Raw genomic sequence first — 27,777 nt, 5'->3', positions numbered from 1 at the left:
TGAGCTCTGTCAGCAGGTGGAGGCAGCAGGAGAAGCAGCAACCAGCCTCTCCCTTTTGCTGCCCTGGGAGGTTTTTGTTATGACTTGTATCACTGTGAAAGGCCAATTCCTATACTGTTGACAGTAATAAGTGGCAACATCTTCAGGCTGCAGGCTGCTGATGGTGAGAGTGAACTCTGTCCCAGATCCACTGCCACTGAACCTGGATGGAATCCCAGATTGCAAACTGGTCGCATCATAGATCAGAAGCTTTGGAGCTTTCCCTGGTTTCTGCTGATACCAGGCTAAATTACTATAGATACTCTGACTGGCCCGGCAAGTGAGAGAGACTCTGTCTCCTGGAGATGCAGGTAGGGAGGCTGGAGACTGGGTCATCTGGATGTCACATCTTGCACCTGATAATGGAAGTGGAAAAGCAAATATCCAAACATATTAGACATGTTATAAGAGAACGTTCCTGAAGATCTGGGCGCACAGATCCCATGGGGTGGTAGAAGTGCTGTCCTTCCTTACCTGGGAGGCAGAGCAGCAGGAGCCCCAGGAGCTGAGCAGGGGTCCTCATGTCCATGCTGGGTGCTGACTGGGGACTGACTGCTGCACAGGGTGTGAGCAGCCTATTATGGAGTTATTGGGGCAGTAGGCTGTGCTCTGTGTACATGCAAATCAACAGGACTGGGCAAAGCCGGGAACAGCTGCAGAGTTGGCTCATCTGGGGAAATCACCGCAAGTCCATGGTGTGAGGTTTGGCCATCTCATGGCCGGTGTGTGACATAGCAATTTATGGAATTTTTCAGTTTGAAATCTTTTTAGCCATATTCACTAGAACTGAATTTATAGAAAATTAATGATACTTTTATGTATCATTGCATTTTTAATGTATTTCATAGTTAGTTAAAACTTAGTACCAACTTGGTACTTGTTAGGCTAGACTGAATCTTCTTACCCACATTTGAAAGTTGATACTCTTTTATCTGTTACCTGGCCAGATTCTGTAGAAAATTAATGATATCTCTGTTTAATAAATTTCATAGCAAGACAAAAACAAATTATTTGTTAGCTTACCAGGAATTCTCCAACGATAATGACTAAGGACAGTTACAGGTCTAGATTGTCCTTTCTGCAGACACAATGTCAAATATCATTTTGGCAAAGAGAACGGTGCCATGTGTGACCTGGTTGGGCCTGTTAGTCAGCTAGCTCTCCTGTCCAAGGACCTCCATCCCAGTCTCTTTCTATCATTTCCAAACCATTCTGGCATATCACCTGCTGCTTATCTCACCACTGAAAAGGGTTCTGAGGAAGGCAGTCATTAGACCTGGAATCAAAACTGTACCTGTATTTCGCGTACTACCTGCTTTTTTGAAAGGCTCATTGACCATCCAATTCATTTATAATTATTTTGAGAATACTGTTTGTACAGCAGGCACTATGGTTTTTGTTGTTGTTGTTGTTTTTACCAAATATAGTGACCTTCTGAGGCTGGAGCAACTTGACAGCAACTATCAGACACAACAAGGACAGATTGGTCAGGAGTTTGGTCTCGAGTCACATTTATAACTAATGCTCAAGGTGTTGTTCACAAAGGGTAACCCATTCCATTAACTCATCAAAAGAATTGGTGACATCAGAACAGGAAGATTAAGTGATGCTATTTCTGGGCTGTGCAAATACTTTCCCTTTCATCAGATTTGAGGTCACAGGAAATATGGAAACAGTTGTCTTGAAACTCTTAGATTTAGGCCAGAGAAAGTATGTGTGGAAGGGGGGAAAAAGACAATGAGAATCCAAGTCAGTATTATGCACAATCAAGCCTTCTGGTTTAGGATTTTTTTTGGAATATTTTAAGAATAAAACATTCTTTTGTGAATGTATTTATTTTCTTTTAAGTACTTATTTTCTTTAAAGCACTTGTACAGAAGAATTGTCATTCAATCGAGCAGTACATGCATACAGTGCCTCTTGATCAATGTCAGTCCTTTAACATTCTCATTCACCCCTCCCATTCCAGCCCTTCCCTCACTTTTGTTATTTTCTAAATTTATGTATTGAATGTTTGCCATTTAACAAAGAAATTTACGTATACAATGCATCTCGATCTGTGTCATCCCTTCCATATTTTCACCCCGTTCAACCCACCCCTTCCCTTATATTTCTCAATTCTCTGGTATATACAATCAATTTTGCCTACATTCTCCTGCTTTTTTTCTTAATTCTACCCAGCTCCTGTTGGCCTCACCTTCCCCACTTGCAAGTATATATTTCCTACTACTTCTTTTGTTGAGCTCTGAATTAATCTTTCTAAATAATTATACTATTTGTGCTCCCCATTAAGAGCTAATTCATTTATATCTGCTAGATACCACCCACTAAGTGTACTTATAGATTTTTAGGCCATTCTAGATCCCACCAATGTATGGAACCAGAGGACCTATACCTCATGATTTTTTAAATGTTGGTTTTTAGGCTGTATTGTTTGGCTAAAAATTAGTGACTGTAATAACTATTAGGTTTTTTGGGATTGTGGTTGAGTTTTACATTTAATCTACAGTGTATCATTTTTTGCTTTGGTCACATTTATGTCACTATATCTCTTTGGAATGTGATTAGTTTGTCAAGAGTATTTTCCTTTTAAAATAGCAAAGAATAGGGCTGGGAATATGGCCTAGTGGTAGAGTGCTTGCCTCGCATAAATGAAGCCCTGGGTTCGATTCCTCAGCATCACATATATAGAAAAAGCCAGAAGTGGTGCTGGGGCTCAAGTGATAGCCTTGAGCAAAAGAAGACAAGAACTGTGCTCAGGCCCTGAGTTCAAGCACCAGGCCTGGCAAAAAAAAGGAGAGCAATTAATTTTTGTATATAAAACTGGAAAGGCTGAATATTGGACAATAATTCCTGAATGAAAAACAAACAGCCATTAATTCCTGTATTTAAAACAAAGTCCCATTTTTTAATATTTAGGACTTCTATTTTATGAATGCATCCCAACTATGCTGTAGCTCAGTCTCTTCACAGGCCTCAAAGAAGCATTGTCATGACTGCTCTTCTAGGACTGAACAGGTGGAAAGAGAGAGGACAGAGGACAAACACTGATTCCTTTAAATCTCCCAATGGCCTTGAGAGCCTGACTGCATCTGAGAAGCACTCTCAGATAGTAGGGACACAGGAGGAACATCTGGGGCAGCCCAGCCTCTCACTTCTGCTTCCCTGGGAGGTTTTTGTTATGAGTTGTATCACTGTGGGAGGGAAACTACTACCCTGTTGACAGTAATAAGTGGCAACATCTTCAGGCTGCAGGCTGCTGATGGTGAGAGTGAACTCTGTCCCATACCCACTGCCACTGAACCTCGATGGGACACCTGATTCCAAATTGGATGCTTGGTAGATCAGGGGCTTAGGAACATTTCCTGGTTTCTGTTGATACCATGCTAACCAATTCCTAATTTCCTCACTGGCTCTGCAAGTGATGGTTACCCTCTCTCCTAGAGATGTAGAGAGGGAGGATGGAGACTGGGTCATCTGGATACCACCTCTGGCATCTGCAATGGGAAACATGGCAAACATTCACACAATTAAGCATGTTGCAAGATGACATAAGTACCAGGCAGCAGTGATGAAACCCAAGGAGCTGAGTATATATGCTCAGTGCTTTCCTTCCTTACCTGGGATCCAGAGCAGCAGGAGCCCCAGGAGCTGAGCAGGGACCCTCATGTCCATGCTGTGCACTGACTGAGACTGACCCCTGCTCAGGGACTGAGCAGCCTATGAACAAGTGCTCAGGGCAGTGGGCTGTGCTCTTCTGTGCACATGCAAATCAGCAGGGGCTGGGTAGGGACAGGCACAGCTGCAGGACTGGCTCTTCTCAGTAACTCAGCCTTAGGTCCCATTGGGTCCCAGCCGAGGCCAAGGCAGCATAGACTTCTCTGGAGACAATGTCCTTTGAGACCATTCCATCGCAAATGCTACCTAGAAGACTATTATTGCAGTGCATAATGGAAAAGAGCACTAAATAAAGTCAATGTGTCCCAGAGATAGAGTGAGATCATTCAAGGTCATGTCTCCATAGAGATCATAAATAACCATTTCATAGATTTAGACCATTAGAGTCTAAACTCACTCTTAAATAATTCTCATTGGGAAAGAAAACAACAACAACAATAACAAAAGTTTGTGTTCTCTTTAAAGTCTTTATGAGCTTGAAATTGTTAGATACCTTTTCATAAAAAGATAATTTATAGGTAATATACTTTTGTGTAATTAAATATTTTGTGGTAGTCTTAGTCATGGTCATTTTAACAAATGACAAAGCCATTTACTGAAGATGCAGTATATTGTGTAATATAAAATGATAACATAAAAATAATAATGCAACAACTTCTATGAACTCATTCACATCTGTGAGTCATTTCTCAGGTTCAGGACTCTATGGACAGCCTATTTTCTTAATTTGGGATCTTTCATATGCTGTTGCATTTATAGCCATTTGGTATTTCATATAGCTCAGCAGCACGAACAGTTTACTAGATTACTGACCCAATTACTTCAACAAAAAATCACTGATACAATATGCAGGAGTTCATCATGCAGTATAAACTGAATTTCTGTACTTCACTTTCTATCAGCCAGGTGATTTACCATCCTGACCCAGACAATAGCTTTGCTGTCTGCTTCTCCAGGAGGAGTCTGAATCTCTTCTCAAGGCAATGCACATCTACCTATATAAACATGTGGGATCTGTGCAAGAAAGCAAGAGTTGGACATAGATTTGAAGACCTCATTTGTCACACCTCTGCCTTTGCCCTGGATGTCCCCGCCCAGCTCAGCAACAGGAAAGGTGACCCTAGCTTTCCTTTCAGCATCTACAATGTTGAGCCTGGGGATTCTGACAACATCGCTGATGCATGACTGCCGATGGCCATGAAGCCTTGTTCTATTCTGGGGGACTGAATGTCAAGCAGACAGTCTTACGGGATCTTGTTCCGGGGAGGGTGGAATATAAGACGGCATTGTTGGGAAGCTGTAATAGCAGGTTCTATTTGCTGTACTCTTGAGCATTTGTTTTCTGTAGAGTTCTATGAGCAATATTTGTGTATAGCTGCATTTTCAGAAGCTGGGAAGCACATCAGAGATCCCAGTGTCTAGAATCACCTCCCAAAGTCCATTTGTAATGGATGATTAGAGAAGATATATCCCTGCTTTGCTCAATATGTATATATATATATGCATAACATATACATATATCCCTGCTTCACTCATCATATACATACATACATACACATATATTTAGAGCAGTACTTTAAGTAGTTGAAGTTTAAAATTGTATATGTTTACAAGCTTATTATTAAAATGTAGAAATAATTTTTATTACCCTCTGCATGCAATTTTGATAATGAAATTATTAACATTAATCCTTTAATTTTCTTTTCCTTTGTCTGCAACTTCATGTAAGTGCATTCATTAATTTACCTAGTGCTCAATGATAGATACATTGTGACAAATGTGGATGAAATTTTTTTTAAAAAAATAGTAAGTTCAAATACCGGTTTTTGATGGCATTGGAATGTTATGAGTGAAATGAAAGTCAGATAACATGCAATACTTGAGAAGGAATGTAATTTTGCAGATGAGATTTCTGTTTGATCTTTAAGAAAATTAGCCAAATTTAGGTGTTTATAGAGGTTCTGATCTGTCTCAGAGAGATTTTGACAGAGAAAAGAGAATGCAGCCAAGCTTCGGCAGTTGCATTAACTACCTTAGCAGACTGGGTATGGACTCAGGTCTTAAAAAGACCAGATTTGAACTTTCCTTGGGATATTTGCTAATGTTTAGACAGGAAAAGGAGATTATGTGATTGAGCTTCAAATGTAGAGTAAACTTTCAAGAATCCCATGGGTTCCCCCTGCAGTGATATGCTGGTTTTCCCTTTTGTCTACAACAAGTTACTGTAGCATCATTGCTTCTTCCTTCTGACTTTTACAATCCCAGATTTATTTCTGGTCTTTGATATCCTAGCTATATAGTTACTTCTGAATGACCATTCCCTTTCCCTCGTGCCAAGGTGAATAGTGAAGGCAGAATCAACTTTTGGATGCTTAGGTGGTCTCTGCTAGATTATTTAGAAATTTGTGATATGAGCTAAGGTGCATTTGAGCAGGAAATATTAAAAACCCTTTGCTGTGAATAGCATGATATGTAACATCAATGAAACTAACTTAATCCAAATTGTTTAAATCATTTTAATCAGAAACTCTAAAATGTGTTTTCCAAAAATGATTAATTCTAGAATATAGAACTAAGATTAATTTTTGACAAATAACTATATCATATGAGGCTTTTTTCCTGAGATAATAATATTTTCATTCTTTCTAAAATCACATATTGCTGAAATTGTCTGCTGTAAAACATCATCTGTATTAAAAATGAAAAGAACCTCCATTTTCTGGTAAGACTTTTCTCCACAAATGAACACTTCAAAAATATGGAAATATCAACACTAGAAAACAATGGAAGAAATATGGATTGGATGATTTAGAATTCATGAATATATAAGTAACTCACACCAGTTGAACTAACGGGCATTTGCCATTCTCTTTTCTTGTTATAGTCACCACATTTGCACAGAGGCAAAAATTTTAACCAGGGAAGAGGCAGAGAAAGCCAAGTGAGAAAAGAGAAGTGAGCTGAGCTTTGGAGGTTGACAAGCCACATTCTCCCATCAGGCAGATTTCCCATGGGTTATTTTCTGAGGTCTGATTCTGGAGAAAGTATGGGAGTGTGGGGACCAGGATAGAAATCTCCCACTTACTGGAGATATTTTTCCTCAAGGCTGCATAGATCACCCTCAATAGATATCTGTCACATGGGCTTTTGGCTCTTCCTCTGTTGTCCCCTCAGTATTGGAGGCTCTGTTGAGTCTTCTGCTCATCCTGACCTTGTGGGTTAAGTCTCCATGACTCCAACCACATGGGCTCTGCTGGGCCACCTCTAGGGTAATGAGTTTCAAAGCTCCCTGATGATGTTGTGTTGAATGGCAAATGGTTATCATGATCTCACATGTCTTTGCTCATGAGCCCCTGCCATCTCCCCATGAGGAAAAACCATATGAAAGCTACTCCACTATGTTTATGGGTGCGGGGGCTGGGGATGGGGAAAGGTAGGTGCTAAATAGAGGAAGTAGGAGATTGGAAACAGAAAAAAACAAAACACTTTTTTTTAAACCACAAAATAAAAGTATTCATTACTTTTGGCATATTTTGCTCAGGTTGTATACTTTATGAGCAAGTCCACAAAAATTCCTTTACAACAAATTGTTCATAAGACAGAGGATTCCAGTAGATGAGGAAATTTCATATGGTTTTGGAACAGTTGGTGACAACTACCAACTTTCTTGTATTTTCACACCCACTGGTATTTGACACATTATGCATTTATTTGTACATCTCAACAGCTGTTCCAGATATTACTGCCCAATGAAGAGGACCATAGGTTCCTAGAGGCTCTGTATTGATAAGAGCTCTCTCTGGTTCTTGGGTCTTATCATCATATGATGATGACTTCTTCCAGGACTGGTCTCCAGCCCAAGTTCTTTCCTGCATGAAAACATGACTGTGCAAATGCCTCCGTCATGGCTTTCTTACAGAGGGTTGTAGTAGTTATTTATCTCAGTGGCCATGACAAAAGACCCGACATAAACAACATAAATGGAAGAGTTTTCCATGTTTGTTTTGTTTTCTTTTGAAGAGGGTTTCATTATATAACCAAGACTGCTCTCAAATGCACAATACAGCTGACGCTAAAACAGAGCTGGTAAATCCCACCACATCGGCCCAAGGAGATTATTTGAAAAAAAAAAATCTCTTCTTAATAATACCAAATGTAGTCCAATTAATAGTGTTTAAATACAATTAATGCATGATACAAAAGCAGATAGGATCAGAAGGAGGATTTCATCAAGTTTTCATAAACTATGATATCGACAGCAGCTGAATGAGGCACATTTATTCTCCTGCTGCCTGAGCCATGGCTTTTGTCCCAGTATACCTGAAGGTAGCAGAGGCAGTCATGGTACCCTGAGCTCAACTGAAATGTTTCAAGCTGACATAATCACATCTTTGCTCTAATCTTCACTCAGAAAAACTATTGTGCTACTCCCCAAACAATCTACATCTGACAGTTGTGCCACTTCAAGCAGGGAGGTTTTTGTTCTGGGCTGTATCACTATGGAGGAAAATGTGTACCTTGCATGCAATAATAATCCCCAATATCCTCAGCTTCCACTTTGCTGATGGTCAATGTGAAATCTGTACGTGATCCACTGCCACTGAACCTGTCTGGGACCCCAGAAACTCTCCTGGAAACCCTGTAGATCAGGAGTTGTGGAGCCAGGCCTGGCTTTAGCAAGTACCAATTCAGATAAGTTTTCTTATCGCTATGCAGGATGCTTTGGCTAGACCTGCAGGAGATGGAGGCCGGCTCTCCCAGGGTGACAGGCAGGGAGAGTGGAGTCTGGGTCATCACAACATCTCCACTGCATCCTACAATAGTGAGACAAGAGGACAGGGTTAATTACAAACTTGGAAGTCATTTTCATATCATCTTTCTTAATTTACTTCACGATATAAATTTTTATGATGTTTTATTCACCAAAACATTCATTAACCTCCACACACACACACACACACACACACACACACACACAACTGATTCTTTTAAACCATGACAACCTCTAGAATTTGCCAGCACTTTCCTCATATCCAGTCCTAAGCAATGCACAGGTCCTTGCTCCTTCTGGAATATTCCTCATTCTCACAGACACATGTGTAACATGTCCATGTAGGAGGGTAAATCTGCACATCTCATGTGTGGACACAACACACATGGGCACCAGTGCTCAGCCCCTCCCTACTTCCTTCCCCAGTTCTAGTGTGTTCTTACCTGGGATCCAGTGCATGAGCAGCCCCAGGAGCTGAGCAGGGCACCTCATGGTGAGAGGGAGCAGTCCTGGTCAGTCCAGGCAGCTGAGAGCTGAGCTTTTATGCTGGACTTGCAGGGAAGCTCCTCCCTAGGGAGCAATATACAAATGTCCTGGTGGGTGCAGTGGTGGGAGACAAACTGTCAGTGAGGTGGAAAGAGACACCAGGAGGGTGGGGCCTCTCCTGTGAGCAGATATTAATTATGGTCAAGAGAAGCAAGAGAGATCTAATATACGTTCCTTAGAGAGAGTGATGCCTTCATGATTTCCCCTACTCTTGGCAGGGTTCCTGGTTTTTCAACCCCTTCACAGTTGCATTTTGCCCTTTTCTTGAATAAAGATACATTTCGATAAGCAATGAGTCATTCTTACTAATTTTGTAAATATTTGTTTAAAAGTTTAGGTTTGGTAATTTTATTTTACTGGATACAAAGTTTATATAATGTAGAATGCAGAGATATAAAATGTGCAACTACCATTGTTTTATATACATATACACATAATTTAGACAAACTATGGAATTCTGTATCAAGTTCCTCAGATGCATGTTTTTTACCCTCATAATCAAACACTTCTTTAATGTTGAAGTGACAGTCCTGACATGAGCCACAATAGATTGGGAAGATTCTTTTTCACTGTACAACAGCTTTTAATCTGTTTTTAACATGACTATGTTTCAGTAGAATTAATATGTCACATTCAAAAATTTTTTCAAACATTTAGTTCATTTTCCTTTTTATTTAATTTTATTTTACACTTGATGTACAGAGGACTTAGTTACATTTGTGAGGTAGTGAGTACATTTCTTGTCGAACTTGTTACCTCCTCCTTCATTTTCCTCCCACATTCCCACCCCCAATGACCTCTCCAAATTGTGCAGTTTGTACCGTTCATTTTTAACATATTGTCTTGTGAGTATTGTTGTTGCATTGGTTTATTCTTTGGCCCTTGTCTCACCATTTTGTTGTTTCCTTTCATTACCCTAATTCAGATAAACATATATACAAGACACAGGGTTCCAAAATCAAATACAGTAACAACAGAGGATAAACCATACGGGAAAAAAATGAAAGAAACAAGAAATAACTTCACACAGTACATTAAAAACCGTAGGAATTAAGGAAAACCTCTTGTTTCCATATCTTGGCTTTCGTTTCACTTACCATCATCTAATATGGTCATATGTACAAAGCTATTGAACTGTGATACCTTGCTGGGACTATCCTAGACGTATATTATTACAAATGAGAGAAAACATGGAATCTCTGTTTCATTGGGTCTGGTTTACCTCATTTAATATGATTTTTCCAAGTCTTTACATTTCCTTATGAATGGAGTGCTATCATTCTTTCTGATGGAAGCATAGAATTCCATTTTGTATATATACCACATTTTCTTGATCCATTCATCTACTTAGGGGTATCTGGGTTGGAGCCATATCTTAGCTATGGTCAATAATGCTTCAATGAACATTGTTGTGATGGTAGCTTTAGTATAGTCTTGTTTGTGATCATTTGAGTAAATACCCAGGAGTGGGATTGTTGGACCATAGGGGAACTCTATGTTTAGTCTTTTGTGGAGCCTCCATACTCCTTTACAGAGTGGTCAAACAAGTTCACACTCCCACCACCAACACTGTAGTAGCACATCCTTGTCAGCATTTGTTTTTATTAGATTTCTTGATAATGACCATTCTAACTGGGGTGAGGTGGCATCTCAATGTTGTTTTGATTTGCATTTATTTTGTGGCCAGAAATGTTGAGCATTTCTTCATATGTCTATTGGCCATTCTTATTTTCTCTTCAGAGAAGTCTGGCTTTAAGTTAAGTCTTTCACCCACTTACTAATGGGGTAGGTGTTTCTTTGTGCATTTGGTTTTGGAGGATTTAATGTTTTGAGTTCTAAGTATATTTTAGACAGGAGGCCCTTGTCTGTTGCATGGCCAGTGAAGATCTTCTCCCAATCTGTGGGCTATTTATCTCACTAGCTATGTCTTTGCTTTGCCAGAGCTCTGCAATTTAATACAATCCTATTTGTCCAACCATTTTTTTTATTTGTTGTTTTTCTGGGTCTTTGTTAAGAAAGTTTGACCTGTTTCCAGGAGCCCCAGTGTTTCTCTTATTCCTCCCTTTAATGTTTTCAGGGTATCTGCTATTATCTTATGGTCTTTGATCCATTTGGAATTGATTCTGGTGCAGGATGACATACAAGAATCTAACTTTAGTTTTCTACAGGTGTTTAGCCAATTAAGTAGCAACTGAATGAGCCATATTTATTCTCCTGCTGCCTGTGACTTGGCTTTTGTCCCAGAATACCTGCATGGTAGCAGAGGTGCTCATGGTACTCTGAGCTCTAATGAAACATATTGAGCTGACATCATAAGGTCCTTGCTCTCACATTCACTCAGAAAAGTCATTGTGCTGCTCCCCAAACCAGCTACATATAACAGCTGTGCCACCTCAAGCAGGGAGGTTTTTGTTCAGGGCTGAATCACTGTGGGAGGAAAATGTGTATGCTGAAAGCAGTAATAAACCCCAACATCCTCAGCCTCCACCCTACTGATGGTCAGTGTGAAATCCGTGCCTGACCCACTGCTACTGAACCTATCTGGGACCCCAGATGCTCGCTTAGAAACCAAGTAGATCAGGAGTTGTGGAGACTGGCCTGGCTTCTGCAGGTACCAAGCCAGATATGTGTTTCCATTGCTATGCAGGAGGCTCTGACTAGACCTGCAGGAGATGGAGGCCGGCTCGCCCAGGGTGACAGGCAGGGAGAGTGGAGTCTGGGTCAAAATAGCATCCCCACTGGATCCTAAAATAATGAGAGAAGTGGACAGGGTTCATTAAAAACATCAGGAGTCAGTTTCATAATCATCTCCCTAAATTTATTCCAGAGTGTAAATTTTTAATAATGTTTTATGTCTTGAAACATTTACTAAACAACCCCTCCCACTCCCTCTGCCACACACACACTGAGGCTTGTAAACCACAAGGTTCTCTAGAATTTATCAACACTTTCTCCTTATCTGGAACTAAGTCAGCTGAGCACAGGTCCTTGCCCTTTCTAGAATCTTCCTTATTCTCACAGATACATATGTCCCATGTCCATTGAGGAGGGAAGATCTTCCCATATCCAGAGTGGACACAACACATGTGGGGAGCAGTGGGCTCAAGAGCTCAGCCCCTCCCCCTCCCCTTCCTCCTCTCTAGTGTGTTCTTACCTGGGATCCAGAGCATGAACAGCCCCAGGAGCTGAGCAGGGCACCTCATTGTGAGAGGGAGCAGTCCTGGTCAGTCCAGGCAAGGTGAGGGCTGAGCTTTTATGTTGGACTTGCAGGGAAGCTCCTCCCTAGGGAGCAATATGCAAATGTCCTGGTGGGTGCAGTGGTGGGAGGTGGAAAGAGACACCAGGAGGGTGGGGCCTCTCCTGTGAGCAGATATTAACTATGGTCAAGAGAAGCAAGAGAGATCTAATGCGTGTGCCTTTATCATTCCCCCTGTTCTCAGCCTGCTTCCTAATTCTTCAACCCCTTCCCAGGTACATTTTACACTTTCTTTGAATAAGGATGTATTTTCCTAAACAATGAGTCTTTCTTATCTATTTTCTAGATATTTGTTTAATATTTCAGGTGTGGTCATTTTATTTTGCTTAATTCAAAATGCATATAATGTAGAAAGCAGAGGTAGGAAATGTGTAATTACTACAGTTTTATTGTACAGATGTGTAACTTAGACAAACTATGGAATTCTGCATCGAGTTCCTTTGATGCATGTTTTTGCCCTAGCAACCCCTAACACTGATATAATATTCTGAAGGGACTGTCTTGATCTATGCCACAGTACTTTGCTTTTCTTTAGACGTGATCATCACATATGTTGAAGCCAGTGTTTCCTTCTGTTATAGCATCTTTCTTGTTTCTGAACTTCCTGAGGCCTTTATCACTCACTGCCTCCCCACTGAAAACAGTGTTATTACTTTGCTTTCACGAATACAGAATTCTTGGTAGGCTTCTGTTATTCTTTCATTATTCACCTATACCATTCTATAGTCTAACCTCAGTTGTTAATAATATGAATATATCAGGGCTGGGGATTTAGCTCAGTGGAAGAGCATTTGGCTTGCAAGTGAGTTTGGTCTTCAGCTCTGGACAAAAAAAGCCAAATAATTTGAATATAATCCAGGATATTACTGAAATGCCTCATGTGTAAAAAGGTATAAATTTCTGGAAGATTCTTTTTCACTGTGCAACAGCTTTTTGTCTTTTTTTACACAACTGTGTTTCAGCAGTACTCTTTAATACATAAATTAATGCTCATGTTTAAAACTATTTTTCAAATATTTTAGCTCACTCTTTTTCTTTGTAGTCTTTGCTCATAACCTTACTATAGTAATGATCACATTGACTTATAAATTTCTGTCACTTTTTTTTTGACTGATGTATCTTCCAGTTCATTGATTCTTCTGCAAGATTCAAGGGATAATATGTCTACATAGTGTATTTCTCTATTGGATTCTCAAATTCCCATCTGGTCTTTACAACAATGTTCATTTGTTTTCTTCCTCCTCCTCTACTTCCCCCTTCCCTCCTCTTCCTCTTCCTAGACAGCTTGTGTTACTGATCAAGTTTGCTTATTTGAGAATCCAAACTTGCATCTGTTTCCCTTTTCTCTTCCTAATCCTCCACTCTTTGCAGAGAAATAGAAGTTTAATATACTTTCTATCCAAACAATTGCACCTCATCTCTCTGATCCCAAGAAGTTATTAAACCTCTGCCAAACAGACACACTTCAGAGATGTGGTACCAAGAAGTATGAGGTGGCTATCATGTATTCTTGGGATATCCATCCTTCATACATTCTGGAGCAGAGCCCTTGAGCAGCCTCTTTAAATTGGAAGCTTTTTTCTCGTAAGTAGGATGATAGAACTTTGAATGTGAATCTTTACTGTCCTCATTATATTTGTGAAAAATATAAACCTTTTTCATTTTTCTTTAAAACGCTACTGTCTTTATTTGTGAATTAGCATTGTGAATAACTTTTGGAAACACTCAGAACACAGAGAACTCCTTTGAGAGAAAGAAATAACTTAACAAAAAGATGAAGTGATTGGGTAAGCCAGTGAAATCCTTCCTGCTACAGAAGCAACCACTCTAGTCACATGAGCAATCCCAATCCTTGGGGAAAATTGTCCCTTCTTGTAGCCAAGTGGATAGAGGCATCCTGAGGACTTCCTTTCCTTGTAGTTACAGCATTAGAAGGACACATCTTAGTCTAGAAGGATGAAGGATATAGATTTCCAGTTGTCTTCTGTGACTTTCATTGATTACATACAACATTCTGGAGTGTTTTCAGGTAATCTAGAACTATGGGTAAATTAGACAGTGAGATGCAGTCTTCTGTTAAATTGTAGTAGCCTTTGAATTGGAATTCCACCACCGTGTCTGGCATTCTAAGGCCTCGAACTCTTCAGCGCCAATGCTTCCTAGGTAGCACTGGAGGTACTTCAGTGTCACTGGATTTGGAGGCCCTAGAGATTCAGTTAGTCTTTCTTTTGGTATACCTTCTGTTTAGTCAGTGGTTCTGAGGCATGCTAAAAGCATACTTATTCTAAGTTTCAAAAGCTGGAGGAAGGAAAAGGGAGAGGTAAGGAAAGTTAATAATTAAAAGCTACAGGCAAAAACACTGAAAATTTTCCAAAACCTTCCAGACAATGTGTTGAAAATTTAAATCCCCAGTATCCCACAACTCATAACTTAGGAATCATAGTAACAATGAATTTCTGCACTTGTGACCCCCCCAACCAGTCCATAAGCAACAAGAACTTTGTATACAGGCAACCTCTCTACCATACTTGTCCTCTGTATATACAATATACCATCTTTTGCAATGCAAACTTCACCTTATAAAACCCTCTTGGTGTATAGATCCAGTGAACATTTGTTCCAACTGCTATTCAGTCTTGATACTGGTGGAAGCAGAGACTTGTCTGAAACCTGATGATTTTCTGATGTATCTGTCATGCTTCAATAAACGGTTTCATTTCACAGAGACTAAAGTCTCAAGACTTAGAGACAGCATTTATGAAAAAGGGAACATCAAAATGGCCAAAGGATAAAGGGTAAACCAACGCAATAGTGATGCTAATAAATCAGTATGTTGAAAATGAACTATACAACTCTGGGGGGGGGTGATTGAGGGAGGGAAAGTGGGAGAAAAATGAGGAGCAGGGTAACAAATATGACAAGAACTGTACTCACTACCTTACGTATGTAACTGTCACCTTTTCTACATCACCTTGAAAGTGAAATTAAATTAAAAAAAAAAGCTTTAACAGGCAGTATCTTTTTCTTAGGATAATGGCTTCCCTGGTCATTGTTGGGGTGTATTGGGCAGAAAGAAATGATGACCCAAGAGGAAAGCCTGTCTTCAAATTCTCAGTTCCAGTTGGATCTCAGCTTCTGTCCGTTGTTAATTTCGTGGGACCTGAGCAGCACCTGCTTGACAGTCATTGAGGAAGGGGAGGCCCTCTTACCTTTCCTAAAGCCAGTTCATCATGGATTCTGTGAGCTTACACAAATGAAGAATAAAACTCTTTCTTCTTAATTTAAAGAGTTAACATACTACTGTGGTTTTTGCATCCAAAAAAGCCAAGTAGTTGTAATGATTTAGTAATTCTTGGGTGTCTTTAGGATTTAATGTCTTAACTTGTTTTCTTCTTTCTCAATGATATTTCTGGCCCCATAGTTCTGAAAACTTGGTAGGAAACCCTGAGTTCAAACACCCAAATATTTTTTAATTTTTAATTTATCATTTATTCTTAGGTGTGTAATATAATTTATAGGCATATAACACCAAATATATATATAATATTTTCAGTTTTCTTCTGTTGCCTGTACATTCAATAATATCTTGTAATTTGGTGCCATTACTGGGTCTTGAACTTTGAAGTTCTACCAGTTGATCCACACTTTCACTTCTGGCTTTTTGCTAGTTCATTGGAGATAAGACTCACAAAGACTTATCCAGAGATGACTGAGATGTACTGACATGCTTTCTTCCAGTGGCTGCCATGATAAATCACTCTTCTCTGCCCTTGACTGTTTGTATATTTGACAATTGAAAGCAAGTAGCCAGACCTAATGCTGCACGCTCCATGTTGAGGCTGGTGTTTAAGTATGCGGTTTAATAATGAGCTGTGTCTGCATAGGAGATGTGCTTCTGATTGATAAGCTGAGGAAAAGGGAGACATATGCTTAGTCCAAAGTTTGGGTAACTTTGCACCCACTGATTTGATATTTCAAACGGATTGATATGTCAGAGCTGAAGACTAAGTAACTTATTCTGATTTTGTTTGCATGGAAACTTCCATCTGTGAGGTATTCTAATTTTCATGCTCCATATCTCATAGTTATTTTGGACGGTACTGGAGTTTAAACTCAGGGCAGTAGGCTTGCTAGGCCAGTACTCTGTCCACTGAGCTACATTCCCAACTGCTTTCACTTTCACTCATTGTTCAGACATCATCTGACATATGTGGAAAATTCTTGAGCAGGCCATGGACGGGGACCCTTCTACACTGCCTCCTGTGTAGCTGAAATGACAGGCATGTGGCACTGTGCCTGGAATTCTCATTTTCTTCTTATTTGTTGTGTTGTCATATCTTGACCTTGGCCATGACACATATACTTAGCATGTTTAACTGTAAAACATCCACTTCTATGGGTCTGACTCAAAGCTGATAGCAGTCAAATTGTTCTTAAACTGAATAAGTTTTTTTCAGAATAAGTCTGAAAAAAAACAACTCCAGGAATCAAGGTGAAATTTTTATCAACAAGTTATTGTACAGAACCATAGGAGACAGCAACACTACAACTATGGAGTCACACAAGCATTGGTGGTATTAATGAGCTAACTGTTATGAGTGAAAAATCACAGTGATCTCAGGCTCTCTGCTACCTAGCAGTCCAAAAACCAGGTCTTTGTGGAAACCACGTTGGGTTTTTCCTGCTCATCCATGTTGTGTTCATCGGATGTCTGGTCCTCACCCATGCACGGCTCAATGGACAGTGTGAGCAGCTCTGTGCTTTGGCATCAGTTCTCTGGCTCTGGATGACGTCCCTGTCAATCTTCTAGTTTCCCTATAGAAATTAAATTCTGTTCTTTCCCATCTGCCCCATGTGTTTCAAGAGAGAAGCTTCATTTGTGCCATTTCAATCCCAAGAATATCTTTGTAGGCTCAGGGTGAAGAGCACTTCCACCGCCATAGTCCGGCTGTCATTGGGCAGCGCTTGAGGTCACATGATGTGCCTCCCTCCCTCCCTCTCTCCCTCCCTCCCATGCTTAATGGAGTGTGGCATCAGTTAAGTTCCTTAACTATCTGCTTCAATTTCCTTGTGTGTGTCACTGTTACAGCATTGTTAATTACTTTGCAGCATCTTTCTTTGGGATTTAATCTTCTTCCATCCTCGCCCAAATTGCTTCCGTGGCTAAGTTCACATATCTCATAATTCTTAGTATTTTACTCAGTGGAAACAAATCTCTGAGGTCTTTAATCACACCACATATCTATCTCCTCATTCTATTTCCTCCTACATCCATTGTTAGAATTTTTCCTATAAAAGAGAAAACGTACTTTAGTTGTCAATTTTTTATTTACTCTTAATTCAACTTTTTGTTTATTAACCTTTTTCCAAATACTTGGCTCATGATAATCACTAATGAAAAATTGCCCATACCCATCCTAAAGTCTGTTTTGGAATGATTTTTTCTCAAGTTATTCCTTATGATTACTTGGATATATGTCCAGGTAAAAGTTATAATTGGTTGAACAATGTTTCATAAAACAGAGGGATCAGGGCTTCGAATATGGCCTAGTGGCAAGAGTGTTTGAGTCATATACTTGAAGCCCTGGGTTCGATTCCCCAGCACCACACATATAGAGAAAACCAGAAGTGGTGCTGTGGCTCAAGTGGTAGAGTGCTAGCCTTGAGCAAAAAAGAAGCCAGAGACAGTGCTCAGACCCTGAGTCCAAGCCCCAGGACTGGAAAAAAAAACAAAAGGAAAAACAAAACAAAACAAAAAACAAAAAGAAAATGGAAGGAACTTAACAAGACACATAAACGATATAAGATAATAAAATAGAATAAATAAGAAAAGAAAATTCCTAAGATATGCCCCACAAATTAATAGCTAATATTACATCATATATATTTATACAATATATATTTAATTATCAGGTAATATGTTTTATACACAATGTATATATGTGTATACACACATGATACGTAAGTCGTGTGCATGTCGTGCACTTGGCAGTTGGTCAGCTACAGGGCTTCAGACATAAAGAAGATCTGCTTTGTCTTGAAGCTTCTAAATTTTTCCTATCACAAATGATAGACTTCAGTGTTATTCCTATGACTATCAAAGATTCCTAGAGTTTTGAGTTTAACACAGAGAAGATTCCATGAGCTGGAAGAATGGCTCGACACCTAGTGTACATATGTCAGTTTCATTCAGTATTTCTCTTAACCGTGTAATGGTAACTGATAAGTGGAACTGGGATTTAGAGAAAATAGGTAAAGTAAATCAATCCTTCCTTTGTTCTTCTCTCTGTCTTTCCCTGCTTCCTTTCCCATTCCTCTCTTGCCCTCATTCATATTTGCCGCTCTCTTTCTCTTTTTTCCATCTCCTTCTCCTTGATCAAGTTGAATATATTTCACAAATGTAAGTGTGTTTTAATATTAGATTATTGACCCTTGTAGTTCATCATTCTGATGGAGTTAAAGAGAAAAACTATATGATTGTCCCCATATTAGGTAAAAAAAAAACAACAACCCGTTTTTAAAAGAGTAAGCAGCTATTCATGATATACCAGAAGGGCAGGTATAATGGGGAAAAAACACCTGTTGTTATAAATTGCATGTAAATATATGTAACAAACATTGTACTTTTTGATAAGGTATTTAACATTTTAACAATAAAGTTGTATTAAAGACTGATATGCTCACTATCATCATCTTATCCAAAATTATAGAGGTTCTCCAAGTACAATAAGAAAAAACATAACACACATACACACACACACACACACACACACACACACACAACAAAACAAAACAAGAAAAGGTATGAAGCCAAAAATTGAAGTGGTAAAATGTCTTTATTTGATGATAAAATGTATGTATTAAGTATTTAAAATTCTAAAAATAAAATACTTGAAATAATAACTTTGAAGCATCGCTCGCTATAGTGATAGCGAGAGCACAATGTGAATATTTCTGTTCAGGATTAAAAGTAACATAAATAAATACCAAATATTTCTATACTTATAGTCTGGAATGTAATTCTAATATTGCAATTTTAAGAACAGCACCGATAGCTTAAGCCTATAATCACACTTAGTCTGAAGTTTGAGGCCTTGAGGATTGCTGCTCCATGCTAGCCTGGGCAGGGTTCCTGTCCTAAGGGTCTTGGCCAGTTCTTGCAAGTGGGGGCAGAGGGAAAGAAGCTGGGGCACCAGCCTCTCACTTCTGCTTCCCTGGGAGGTTTTTGTTATGACTTGTATCACTGTGGGAGGAGTACTCCAACCTTGTTGACAGTAATAAGTGGCAACATCTTCAGGCTGCAGGCTGCTGATGGTGAGAGTGAACTCTGTCCCAGATCCACTGCCACTGAACCTCGATGGAACTCCAGAGGCCAAACCGGATGCAAGGTAGATCAGGAGCTTAGGAGCTTTCCCTGGTTTCTGCTGATACCAGGCTAAATAATTGCTAACATAGTCATTTGCCTGGCAAGTGATGGAGACTCTGTCTCCTGGAGATGCAGACAGGGAGGCTGGAGACTGGGTCATCTGGATGTCACATCTGGCACCTGGCATTGGAAAAGTAATAAATATACATAGAGTCAATCATAGTTTAAGGAACCTTCATTAATAGCAAAGTACCACTGACTACAGCACACTGAGGGCATCCTTACATGGAATCCAGAGCAGCAGGAGCCCCAGGAGCTGAGTGAGGGTCCTCATGTTCATGCTGTGTTCTGATGAGAACTGACTCCTGCATCTGTGATGAGCAGCCTATTAAGAAGATAGCAGAGAGCTGACTGTGCTGTGGGCACATGCAAATCAGCAGGTCTCTGGGTGGGGCTGGGCAGGGGTTTGGGTAGCTGCAAGTGACTAGGCCTAGACACCAGCCTTGCTGTCTGTGTCTCCAAGAGAGCCTGCATCTGTTATAAAACTAGTACCGATGCCACTATAGAAAGAGCTATAATATGAAGCAAACTTTCATATAGATTTTAAAACTCTGTTAGAAAGAATATTCCATCATTGGTAAAGAAGTGAATGGTTTGGGGAAAATTATGTTAAGTGAAGTCAAGCTTTGAGACAAAAAGGATCCATGTTTTCTTTTATACTGATATGATAGATCTAATGTATAAACACACAAATATATGCATGTGATGTCTTATGGAAGTATATCAAATTAAATACCAAAGAATGGTATTTAGGGAAGAGAATTCTAATGGTATAAATCCTTAGATTTACACAGTCATAGTTCAACAAAATGAACACAGACACATGAAAGATGTGGAGGAGAGGTCAAAAGGAGTGGGTAAATAAAGAGCAGAAGATGATGAATATTTAGTAATAAAATCCAATGAAGACCCTATGAAACTAAGAAAATTGAGGGGCAAGGAAGGCTTAGGAGAAGAACAATTAAGCAGAGAAAAGGTGACATCAATAAACTTGCATTGTATTTATAAACTTGATTTGTTGAATGGTAGCTATTTTATACTTCTACTTTAAGGAACCATAAATTGATTCTGTAATCTTTTGAAAAAATAATGCTCATTGTTTTTCAGAAGATGTGTGACATGCTCTATGTCATATGTAAGTAAATACATGAAAGAAATGACTGTTCAGTGATTTTTTTTAGACCACTTGTGCTCAAAGAACCACATCGTTACTGGTCAATCACCCAATGCTTCAAATGTAGAAAGGGACTGTGACTGAGGAATTAAGCACTTTTTACTCCAGCAGAGCAGACCTGCAACTCTATCCCCATCTCAAGACTGGCAACAGGGGACTCCACTTCCCATCCTCCTTCCTTCATCAGGCTGCACACTCTCCCAGAGCCTCTCTAACTAAGATCTTTTCCAAAGGCCTCTAACTAATGGTGTGGAAATGGACAGGTCATGTCCATCAGAGAGATTATCTTGAATTCATCCTGAAGAGTATCTGTGACTAAAATTGCAATTCAGACGTGAAACAGAGAGTTACTTTCCAATTCAGTTGTGGGTAGAGCAGACCCTGAATATCAACGTGCTATGGACCTAATGAGCCTCCACACTTTGGCTCTGGTTGATTTCTTACAGGGCGTCAGGACCTGAACCCCAAGTGGCTATGGTCACATGCAGGAAATCGCATCATTTTCTACTCTTCCTTGTTGTTTCCCATTCACCTGTTGGCTTATGATAGCTTGTGGAGAGAACCACAAAGCTCCATAGAAGCCTGTAAGCACTGTTCCTTATATGGGCATGAATGACCCAGTCCAGAACTCCATATACACTCTACTCCTGAATGTTCCAAACCCAATGAGTATAACATTTTGGATTTGTAACTGCACCCATCAAATTTTATATTATCTTAGAATAGGTAATCATATCAAAATAAAAAAAATCTACTATGTATATTAATTTAAATTTGTCCTATAATACAACTGTAGATGAAAAGCTCTGAATAAAAACATTGGATGAAATAATTATTCAAAATGGATATATATGTATTCTAACCTTTATACATAACTTTGGGGGTGAAACAATGATCACTATTTCTTCAGTTGTTTTCATTTCTTTGTTTTCTCTTTTGGGGTGGGATAATTGTATAATCTGATCTGGGGCTTAATGCTTTGAAGTATTGTACCAAAGCCTACAACTGTAAGCTGTAATTAATTGAACATGGATGGGCTTCCACTTTAGCATTCTCTACGTGAAGACTCATCTATGCACTGTGACAATTGTGTATAATAATTTAAAAGATAAGAAATTCAAAGGTAAGAGTATGAGAACATCCGAATATTGTGGATGAATTGAAGACCATAGGAGCCAAATTAAAAAATAATAAAAAGAAGTAGTTCTTTTCAGTTGATTTGATATGCTCCTGGTATTTTGATAACTTTTGCAGTTTAAGTGATCATGCAGCTTCTGGAACATTGCATGTAGAGACTTTGCTGGTGTAAAGGCGTCCTCATGCCATGGTTGCTGTGAGAGCTGCTTTATCAGATGGACAAGGTCAGAGCCCTGAATATTCAATAGCAGGTTGTTTCCTTTGCTGAGTTCAAGTTTGGGCACTGAGAGGGAGTGTCTGAACAAAAATTGTAATTGAAATGCAAAAAAAATGTAAATTTGAAAATGTACTTCAAGATTAGGAACCAAGTGGTTCTTTTAATGTCGTATGCAGTTATTTCTATTTTTTTTCATTTTCTTTACTTACTGTATTCTTTTCTTGTATATAAGCTTATGTGGTTGACGGAAGGGAAAGTGAATCACAGAAAGAGTAGGTACAAAGTAGGAACTAATGCAACAATGATACTAGACACTATGTTGGAAATCAACTTTACAACTTGGGGGGAGGAGAGAAGGGAGTAGAGAAAATGAGGGAGAGGATAATAATGTTTAGAAAGAAATATACTTATTACCTTACTTTTGTAACTATAGCAACCTGTTCACCACATTTACAATAAATAAAATAAGAAAAAAAAAGAAAATTGAAAGTGTCAACATTCTTGGACCCTACCCAGCTCATAATGCTATGATGGTTTCCTTCATGTATGTCTAAGACATATTTTTGCATGTCTGTCACCACAGTTGTGTGGCAAAAGAATAGGAGTATTATAGATAGGCAACCAGGGACAAAACAGTGAGAAGTTATTGAATAACAGCTTAATAGTGCAAGAAACGTCATGAGTTCAAATCCCACTACCAGCAAAAGATCTTTAGGGCTGTATATTTTGATTTAACTCGATTTAGATCTGAATACACTGATCTTTTTCCAGTGGTTTAGTCCTATATTTAGATGTACAATTGATATTTTCCTTTGGAACTAGCCCTTTTTTTGTTTTACTTACCTCTTACCTTTTAGATTTTTGTTTTGGTTTGCTATTTGTGACACATTTGCAGCTTGAGCTTACAGCATGGGCATTGGACATGAATTTTTGGCTCGGGGTTAGCATTCTACCACTTGAGTTACAGCTCCAAATTCAGCTTTTTGGCAGTTAATTGGAGAGAAGAGTCTCATGGACTTTCCTTTCCCATGATGGCTTCAAATGAGATCCAGAGATCAGATGCTCCTGAGTAGCTAGGACCTTGAGTATGAGCCAGTCGCAGTCAAAATTTTGTAACAAACAACGAAGTTTAATTATTCTTCATGCAGGAGTGAAAAATAAAAGCTCCATTGTATAAGAAAGCTATATTTTCTTTGCGAATTCATATTAGATGGGCACTGATTAAAGTTGATTCATCCTCAGCTCTGGCCTTAGTACAGAATAAATTCTGTGAGAGCACTCAATTCTGAAGAAGTTGAGAGAGTGAGTAATCCCTACTAGAGAAAGAACTAACACTTGTCTTATGGGAGAAAAGGATATATCCTTGAGTGGGAATAGGAAATTTCATGTGAAAATTGTACCACAAAAGAGAAAATGTGTTGTGTACCTGCATGTAGTTACACACATATTTTGCTATGTATACAATGAGTACTCCTTGTATCAGTTATGTTTCAAGATTAAAACAAAGATTTCACAGATTCAACTTTAACCTACATAATTAGTGATAGAGATCAGGGACTTTAACACGGATAAAAGAAAATGAAAACAGCTAAAAACAAACTTGTTTGAAACCTAGTGTAAAGTGTGCATTTGAGAAAGGAGAAAACAAGTTTGGGCACAACTGAACTAAGCACTTACAAATTAACAAAATCCCAAGGAAATGTGTTAAGACTAGAGTTATAAATCGATATGTGTCTGGGAGAATGTGCCTTGACTGTCCCCTAGCGGTTTTCTAATAGAAGGACAGGAAAACTAAGCCCTGTGAAAAACAAGGGAATTATAAAGTCAATTCTAGATCCTCCTAATTATAAAGAAAGCTGCAAATTAACAAGATTTCGTGTGTGTGTGTGTGTGTGTGTGTGTGTGTGTGTGTGTGTGTGTGTGTGTGTCCTGTATCTTGAATCCAGGGACTGCATGCTATCTCTGATCTCTTTTGCTGAAGGCTGGAGTTTGATCATTGAGCCACAGCTCTGGTTTGACATTTTGGAAGTTCATTGGAGATAAGAATGCCATAGACATTGCTGCTTTGACTAGCTCTGTACTGGGATCCTCAGGTATCTGTCTCCTGAGTAGTGGGGATTACAGGTGTGAGCCATGGGTGCTTGGCTTGCCATTTCTTTTTATTTGGATCCTCACAGGTGTCACTGATGATACTGTGTTTCTTTAGGTGCTTCCTCCACTAGAGGGAATGTGACAGAAGAAGAAAAATTGTCTGCAAACGATCTCTTCCTCTGATGCCAAGACTGAGCATCCTGGCAGCTATGAGCTCATCAGAAAACTGTGGAGAGCGGAAGGACGTTGTTCTCAGCAAGGCCTGAGAGACACTCTCCCTCCTGAGGCTCTGACAGATGCTAGATGGGGATGGAGAAGACAGGTGACCTGGTCCATTGCCTGAAACCTTTGTGATCTCTTCCTCAAAGGCTCTGCTGCCATTTTCAAGTCATCCTAGGCTGGTTTCCCACTGGTCCTCAATATGCTTTAGCAGGTCTTGCAACAGTATTAGACCGAGCCTCCTTGAGGAAATTCTGGTTTAGTCCATTGCATTGCATTGGTCTAACGAGTGTCTTCTTCACTAGGGTGTATCCTGCATCTCCTGTATGACTGCGGGAGCAAAAGCATCAGAGCTACATGTACACACCTTGAACTTACAGGGCATGGGAACAGCTTTTGAAAACTTGCTTTGCTTCTTACGTGCTATACTCAGTTACCATATACCCATTTTTGTTCTGTCTAAAAAGACAAATTTAAGCATAACTACCCCAAGACCCATTGCCCTGGCATAGGACATCTCAATGTGATTTATTTCCTCTACTGACATCACTGTTATCTAGTTGGTTGCTTTTAGTTCATGCCAGCATTTCTAGCTACCTAGGATTTTGAGATCTGGAGATTCAGGTTTTGTAATTAGTGAAGGCAGACATATCTTGGAGAGTTCTTTTAAAAAGGAAATAATGAAAACCTGTAAGGGAGGCAAATCTCTAGTGGCAGGAGCCAGACATAATCAAGAAAAAAAAGTGAGAGTTCAAAACCTTGAATTCAAGCCTTGGTTTTAACAAAATAAAAAATAATTTATTTTGTTACATACATAAAATATAATTTTAGTCAAGTCATCATGGCATGATAGGTAACAGACCTGCTCATTATTAAATCAAAACTCTTCTTGTAATACTATATTTAGTGTTATAAACTAAGTTTGTTTTTTTTTTCCTAGTCCTGGGGCTTGAACTCAGGGCCTGAGCAGTGTCCCTGGCTTCCTTTTTGCTCAAGGCTAGCACTCTGCCACTTGAGCCACAGCGCCACTTCTGGCCATTTTCTATATATGTGTTACGGAGGAATCAAACCTGGGGCTTCATGGATATGAGACAAGCACTTTTGCCACTAGGCTATATTCCCAGCCCCTCAACTAAAGTATTTTTAATACCATTGCTGCAAAGATTCTAAGCCTGTATTCTGAAGGCAATGCATTAGAGTTTCCATCAGAATTTTCTTTCTTTTTATTATAATATTCTGCCAATGTTGTCATTGGTAAAAAATTATTCATGGAAGAAAAGAAATCAATCTTTATTCTCAAGCCCATTGATCATGGGATGAAAAGCCACAATCACCATTGCTCAGGTAAACTTAGATTAAACAAGCTTCAAAAAATAAATATTAATTAAACACAATGATAATGGCAATAATGGTTCCCTTAAAAGCTAAATCACCATAATGAGGATTCCAATTCAGATCAGCTTATAACAGTACCGTTTTAATTTCTTGATTGCATATGTCAAATTTGAATTGGGACACGAGGTCTCATTTGGAACAGGCAGAAGATATACCTGGGAAGGGCGAGTTCACCAGAGCCCCCATGGTACAAAGGCCACCATGTAACCTAAGAGCTATTTTCTTATACCCGTGACTGCAGACTAAATCTTACTCTGAGTAAGCAGAACGTTTTGTCCTTCATGGCATCACTGACCATCCCTCATGTGGATCTGAATCCTGGGCTCTGGTCTCTAAACCCACAGCTCCTCGTTGGTGGAGATCATGCTGGACATCTGGTTAGCATGTCACTGCATTCTATGTGTCCCCAATCCCAGACATGCATTCTGGGTGAGACCACCTCTTGATGCCGGAAGCCTTCCAGAAGGTGCCCTCACCTGTGTTGCTATGTGTAGGACTGAGTGCCGTGACCACTGGTCTTTCTGCACGAGCACATCTAAATCTTGGGCATCTGCATATATACGGTTCTGCACAATGCATTATATTCCAGTGCAACTTAGTGGAGATGAACATAGCATCAAGGAAGTCAGTCCATGGTCCCATCAGCAGTGATAGCCCAGAAGAAACACAGCAGGCCTCTGCCTGGGTTCCTCACTGAAACCATCCTACCCCCAACCAGAACCCACCACATAAAATCCCCAAACCTCTCCCACATGTTCCTCATACTCTCATACCTACAGTGTCTCCAAACACCTTTTGTCCCACGTTTTGCTTATGTGTATTACTAAAAGTTATGGAAAGGAGTGTACTCTGGTTTCCAGCAACCACAGTCTGATACTCTGACTTCTGTTCTGAGAATCCCAAAACCATCAGTAAAACCCTTTGGTAATAATGGCATTTGCATCTGACCCATATGCATTGTCTCCTCCTTTAAATAATTTCAGTGTTAAATATTGTGATATTTTAGAGAATAATATCAACAAAGGTCTTATACGTTTTGGACAATTACTATATTTCCCAAAATATTTTCCATCTGTGATTAGTTGTTTAAAGAAGCCTGACATAGCATCTTAATTTGTTCATGAAGTTAAAAATAAATTGACATGCTACAACTTGGAAAGAATATTCCAGAATGTATACATTCCTGATTGTGACAATGACATTGAGGAGTCAGCTTGTATAGATGGAGACAATCCTAGAGAATTGAGAAAGCACTTTTTGAGGTACCTGGGAGGGTGCTTTAAAATAATGGACACATGCTTCAGGAAGCAGTTGAGACAGCTCACCTGGAGGTGGCAAAGTAGGAAAGGATAAGGAAATTTAAAACGGCTGCTGAGAATTCAGATGGGAATAAAAACTTTATCGGGTATAGGACAATACGCCATTCGTGTTGTATTGTAGCCAATATCTTGTCTATCTTTTCTCCATGCCACAGTGCTTTGAGGGAGATGAGGAGACTGACTTTAAACACGATGGGACTACTCTGATCAAGTGAATTCCAAGGGATTTCAGCACTCAGGCCATTACTGCTGCCTTCTTCATCTAGACTTCCAGTGAAATCAGGAACAAAGTGCAGAACAGAAAGGCGGGGAAATAAGTACAATTTGGTCAGAGGAGCCCATAGAAAGTGGAGGCTAAGAAAGGCATTGTTTTGAAAGACATTAGGACCATTAACTTGAAGTGCTGTATCAGGACAATAGCAATGATAGACTGAGAGCATCTCAGGAAGTGGCTGACTGCACATTGAAAACATTGCAAGAACATGAGGGAAAATCCATGTGGCAAATTT

General features: G+C 39.4%; 3 gene segments (V, D, J or C); all 3 read right to left on the bottom strand.

The window, feature by feature from the left end:
* Nucleotides 1–9: 9 nt before the first annotated feature.
* On the bottom strand, nucleotides 10–27,279 carry LOC125355935. The segment is given in 5 exon segments: nucleotides 10–202; nucleotides 3,344–3,536; nucleotides 3,660–3,732; nucleotides 11,981–11,988; nucleotides 27,275–27,279. Coding segments are annotated over 3 exon segments (441 nt in total).
* On the bottom strand, nucleotides 8,215–8,980 carry LOC125356187. The segment is given in 2 exon segments: nucleotides 8,215–8,531; nucleotides 8,932–8,980. Coding segments are annotated over 2 exon segments (366 nt in total).
* On the bottom strand, nucleotides 11,326–12,256 carry LOC125356177. The segment is given in 2 exon segments: nucleotides 11,326–11,779; nucleotides 12,189–12,256. Coding segments are annotated over 2 exon segments (381 nt in total).
* Nucleotides 27,280–27,777: the final 498 nt, after the last annotated feature.

The sequence above is a fragment of the Perognathus longimembris genome, chromosome 8, assembly GCF_023159225.1.
Source record: "Perognathus longimembris pacificus isolate PPM17 chromosome 8, ASM2315922v1, whole genome shotgun sequence".
Taxonomy (NCBI): Eukaryota; Metazoa; Chordata; class Mammalia; order Rodentia; family Heteromyidae; genus Perognathus; species Perognathus longimembris.
The sequence above is the reverse complement of the archived record's forward strand: the minus strand, read 5'-3'. Positions and strand labels throughout refer to the sequence as shown.